General features: G+C 42.8%; 1 protein-coding gene across 2 annotated transcripts in view; it reads right to left on the reverse strand.

The window, feature by feature from the left end:
• LOC123973888 (minichromosome maintenance complex component 3 associated protein) overlaps positions 1-5,161 on the reverse strand; it is a 32,541-nt gene that overhangs the window by 27,066 nt on the left and 314 nt on the right. Inside the window, exons 2-4 of one of the 2 annotated variants that reach the window (XM_046054245.1) lie at positions 3,270-4,960; positions 1,865-2,112; positions 517-598 (exon numbers count right to left, since the gene is read on the reverse strand). In XM_046054245.1, coding sequence (XP_045910201.1) covers positions 517-598; positions 1,865-2,112; positions 3,270-4,824 — 1,885 coding nt within the window. In that variant the 5' untranslated portion in view covers positions 4,825-4,960. Of the gene's footprint in view, positions 1-516; positions 599-1,864; positions 2,113-3,269; positions 5,153-5,161 lie in introns of those variants that run through there. The other variant, XM_046054244.1, reaches the window with a different exon arrangement.

Below are 5,161 nucleotides of genomic sequence, written 5' to 3' on the forward strand. Positions count from 1 at the left end.
CCATACGCACCAGCACGTACCTTGAGATCCTCGGGCAGAGGTCTGTTGTCTGTTCCAGAGTCTCGACTGAAAACTAAAGGGGACAGAGCGTTTGCTGTCAGGGCCCCGAGGCTCTGGAACAGCCTGCCCGAGGAAATCAGGTCGGCTGAGTCAGTGAACTCTTTTAAGTCCCTTCTTAAAACATACTTTTATAGGAGAGCTTTTCCCGATCTTATTTGACTTTATTTTATCCCTTTTATTTTATTGTATTTTACTAATTTTATATTAATTTTTCATGCTCTTATCTTGTTTTTTTTGTATTATTCTTTACACTTGTTAAAGCACTTTGTAACTTGTTTTTGAAAAGTGCTCTACAAATAAGGATTATTATTATTATTATTATTATTATATTATTATTATTTCGCTTGAAGGCCTGTACCTCTAAACAGCAATATAAATACAGCAGAACTTTGCCTGTTGTGTGATAGCAATAATTTTTACATTCTTAGAGCGTTCATAGAAATGTGTCATATTTACTCTGCTTCTTTTTCTGCCACAGGATAAGGAGTTCGTGTCGATGCAGGACTTTGCCTTTCTTCTTTGCCTTAGCCGCAGACGCCTGAAAGAGACAACAGTTGAAGTGAGAGAGCAAAATAACATCGTGATCTCACTGAAAACTACACACCGTCATCTTTGGCCGGTCTCACAAAGCAGGACTAGTGGGTTAGCTAGCTAACGTTTGGAGTTATCTCTGGGCCCAGTTGTTCAGAGGTCTATCGGATCACCTAATCCAATCCTGGTTGTGATCTGGATCAAGCATTCAGTTTTTTTAGCAGGATTGGGATCCCTTTGATCCAAAAAAATAAAAATAAATCAGGATTATCCTGATCCCAACAGAAGGATGGCTTCAGGGTGGATTTCAGTAACAAAATGTCATAAAAACAATCAAATTTTCCAAATAATAACATTTTTGTCATGTAGTAGCCTATACACATATTTATTTGTATTTTGCACTTGATTTGTTTAAACTTTATAGTGTTAAAGTACATAAAGTAGACAGTACTTATTAGCCATTCAGTACAGTAAAGTAAAAAAATAAATAATCCGCCAAACAGCTTCAATATCAAACAAAATAATGCAAAAAATGATGTCACTTATTACCGTACAGTGATTAAAAAAGGCACAATCATCAGAGGCGAAGTAGTTTGTAACAAGTTCATTCTGAGATCGCCTCCTAAAAGGCTAAAAGGTGCTCTCTGAACTCTGAATGATTTGTATTTTAATTATTAGACTATTGGACAGCACTCAACAGTGTATCTGTGAATAATGTTTATTTTCTTGTTTTTCTTGGAGGTGTTGTGGGTCAGATGGTCTGACTGTTTAAAGAAATTGAAAATGAAAGGAAATGTTTGTGTTGTTTTATTGTGCTTTATCTTCAAATTAATGTTAACCCACGCTAGCTGTTCTAACGGTTGGTCTTTATATCATTAACAGCAGACGTTGTGATTTGTAGTCCCACTTAGAGAACTGGAAATATGTATATGGTAATCCTGCAAACTTTGTATCCGGATCAGGGTGATCCAATCCAATGTTGCTTTGAAAAACTGGCACAAAATTAAGAGGGGTTACGTGATCCTGGACAGCAAAGCACAGGATTTCTGGATCAGAATGATCTAGATTAAAGGGGACGGATTAAAAAAAAAGAGCTGAAGTCCAAACAACTCGTAGTAAAACCAGTGCTCCACTCTGGATATATCAAATAGGGAATATTAGGTGGAGTAACAGATCAAATTTACTGTCTTAAGTGTGCTGAAAAAACAAAGCTAGCTGAGGATCAGATCAGTAATCGTTATCTCCCAGTTTTAGTAGCACAGAGTTAACTCACATGGTGATCGAAGTGAACTATGGCCAGGTTCTTGGCAGGCCGGCAGAAGATCTTACGAACTTTGCCGAAGCGACCAAAGTGCTTCCCGATCGTGTCCTTCTTGTTGAGGGCTGGAGGCACATTCCTGCACTGGATGGTGGTGCAGTCTGTGGGAGACATGCCGCTCAGGCTCTCCGAGCTCTCCCTGCGTACCCCGCGTTTCACTGGGGTTGTGATCTCCAGCTTCGCGTCTGGGGCTTTTGCTGCGTCTATAGAGGGACGACGGGCAATAGGCAGACAACAGGATGAACATTTTCTAATAATCCAAGTTGTCCTAGTTGCACTACTCCCGTTACTGTATTTGTAAACTGCACACCAATTTGAAACAGCTGTACTGTATTTTCAAACAGTCAATAAAGTTCAGTAATTACTGAAGGTGTCTGTTTCATTACTTTATATAATGTAATAAATATGCAAACGTCAATTAGATGGTAATCTGCAAGGGAAATAAAGAAAAGGAAAAATCATCAGCTTCTAGTGACCAATTTGACCCGGACAGACGTGAACACTGTCAGAGGTTTCCACTGTAATACTTAATCAAAACCAAAAGCCTATTGTGATTGTCACCGCAGAAGTAGGGCTGGGCGTTATGTTCAAAAATGTAAGTGAGATAAAAAACTTGTATCATTCGATATCAATAATTATCCCGATAAATGTCAAAACAATTATTATTATTTTTTAGTTTAAAGGCTTCTTTTTGCTCCTAGTCTGGTTTCTATAATTAATTGTGGCTTTAAACTTTAATAAACTTCTTTATGGTCAGAACATGACAAACACTTTCCAAACAGTGGATCACTAAACAAATGTGATGTAAAACATTCAAAGCAATAATGATTAAATCTTTTTTCTGTCCCTTTTCTCAATAAAATAAATATCTTCATAGGAAAAATTAAGTGCTAATTCGGCCGTGATTCAAATGAATTAAATCAAACATTTATTGAACATTTTCTATATTGTTATTGAAGAAAATTATATCATGATAATTATGATTATTGTTTTATTGCCCAGTCCTGAGCAGGTGTAGAGAGGAACAAAATGGATCCATGGATATTTCAAATATGTTCGTCATTCTTACCAGTTACAATCAAATTCTGAGATTTCTTATCGGGTGTGGAGGACTTGCCACCACATTAATAGTGTGTCTACACGTGAAAAGATTTGGTCATTATAACAAACAAACAAACAACACACTGGACAATAAAAAGTAAATGTGAGCATTTTTGATCTGGTGGCACCATCCTTCTGAGTCATTTAAGAGTGATTCTATCATGCAGAGTTGCTTTTCACAGTGCAGATAGGTTTCAGAAAGTCCTAAACACACCTTGATGCTAAACGCAGGTAATGTGGGTGTATGTATGATTCTCACCTGACTCTTCAGCTTTCTCCAGCACATCCCTGGTCAGTGCAGTGGGCGGTGTAGCCGGTAGGCTGTCACCCTGAGCTTGGGCGTTGTCCTTCTCCGTCTCCTCCCACGTCGATGCTTGCTGCTGAGTCTCCCTTGTGGCCTCTCGCCTCACTGGGTTAGTGCCATCTCTAAGAAGACTGTTCAGGGCCCTCCCGAATAAGCCTCCTGGTGGGCCACGGGACCTCATTAGGGGCCTCTTAGAGGGATGTCTTGGTGAATCTGCTTCTCCTGGAACATCCTCCTCTATGGCAGGCTTCTCTGGGCCAGTGCTGGGGCCCGCTGGATCTTCCTTGCGCTTGGTGCCTTTGCTAAATCGTGCAAATGCATTTGTGCCTCCTAGGCCCTCAACGTTGCTCCCTTTCTCGTCTGTACTAGTCTCTGCTTTAGCTTTGGTGTCACCAAAAGCTGAGGGCTGACCAAAACTGGTTCTTCCAAAAATGGATTTGGTCTGGGGCGGGGGGGCTTTGGTTGAAAAACTGAAAGATGACGGGGTGGTGGGCTGGGTGGTGGATGCATTAGTACTAGAGCTGGAGGGGGCGGCTGGCTGGGAAAAGGTGAACTGCAGAGTGTTGGAAGGACTGCTGCTACTGCCAGTTGTTAGCGGATTGTTCTGGGAAGAAATAGAGGCGGCTGCTGCCGGCTGTGAGAAGCTGAAGCCCAGCGACTTGGCCCCAGTCAGTAAAGAGAAGCCAGTGGTGGTGGTGGTGGTGGTGTTGCTGCTACTCATGGTGCTGAAGCCTGTCTGGGACCCACTGCTGCCAAAAGGTGAGCTGGACATTGAAGTAGTTTGAGGGTTAGCGGGCTCAGGGCTGGCACTGAAGATGGGTTTGAACAGTGCCTCATTGGCCGGCTTGAAACTGAACTTGGATGTTCCAAAGCCCCTGCTCTGGGTCACACTCTGAGCTGTGCCAAATACACTAGTGGTGACACTGGTAGATGCTGGCTGTCCAAACACAGACGGTCCAAAACCCAGTGGCTGAGGTTGCCCTAAGGCAGCGGTGGAGCCAGAAGTCATCTGGGAGTTTCCAAACCCAGTAGGCTGTTGGCCAAACGCTGGTGGCTGTTCACCAAATCCTGGGGCCTGCTGGACGAATCCCGGGGCCTGTCCAAATGCCGAAGGCTGTCCGAATGCAGGCGTCTGCCCAAAGACTGAACTCTGGTTTGACCCACTAGTCTGTCCAAAAGCTGGTGCGGTGCTACTACCAAAGCCTGAGCTACTCATTCCTATTGAGGTCTGTCCAAATGCTGGAGCTTGGCTTATTGTAGGTAACGAGGGGGCCTGTGTAGAGGACTGTCCAAAGGCAGGGGCCTGTCCAAAGATGGTGTTCCCATGAGGTGGGGGCTGATTCAGGACAGACGGCTGTCCGAAGGCTGATGGTTGATAAAACCCCATAGTGTGGGGTTGATTGCTAGAACTTTGCTGTCCAAATGGCTGGAACAAACCAGTGTTCAGAGTGTTGCTCGGGGCTTGGAAGGCTCCACCTTGTGAACTACCAAACGGATTGGATGGATTCATGGCGCAAATGTTAGCGGATGTTCAGTCAGTTCTCCTGATTGTTTATTTGCTGAAGGAAATGTTTCTCACGCAGGCATTCAAGTAGCAGAAAGATGCAATACTGTGCCGACCTCTCAGGTTGTTCCAAGTTGACTCACTGTGGCGTTAAAAGCCAAAAGAACATTATGAAAAACGCACGATGACTCGGCCGCTAGCATTTAAGCTAACACCACAAACACTGTCAAAGTTAGCTTAGCAAAGTTTGTTTCATTGCCGTTTGAGGTTTTACACGGACAAAACAGAAACCTCTCCAGCAATACTTCTTAATTATGCAACTTTAATATAAAAAAAACCTCAC

Source organism: Micropterus dolomieu, linkage group LG07 (assembly GCF_021292245.1).
Source record: "Micropterus dolomieu isolate WLL.071019.BEF.003 ecotype Adirondacks linkage group LG07, ASM2129224v1, whole genome shotgun sequence".
Lineage (NCBI taxonomy): Eukaryota > Metazoa > Chordata > Actinopteri > Centrarchiformes > Centrarchidae > Micropterus > Micropterus dolomieu.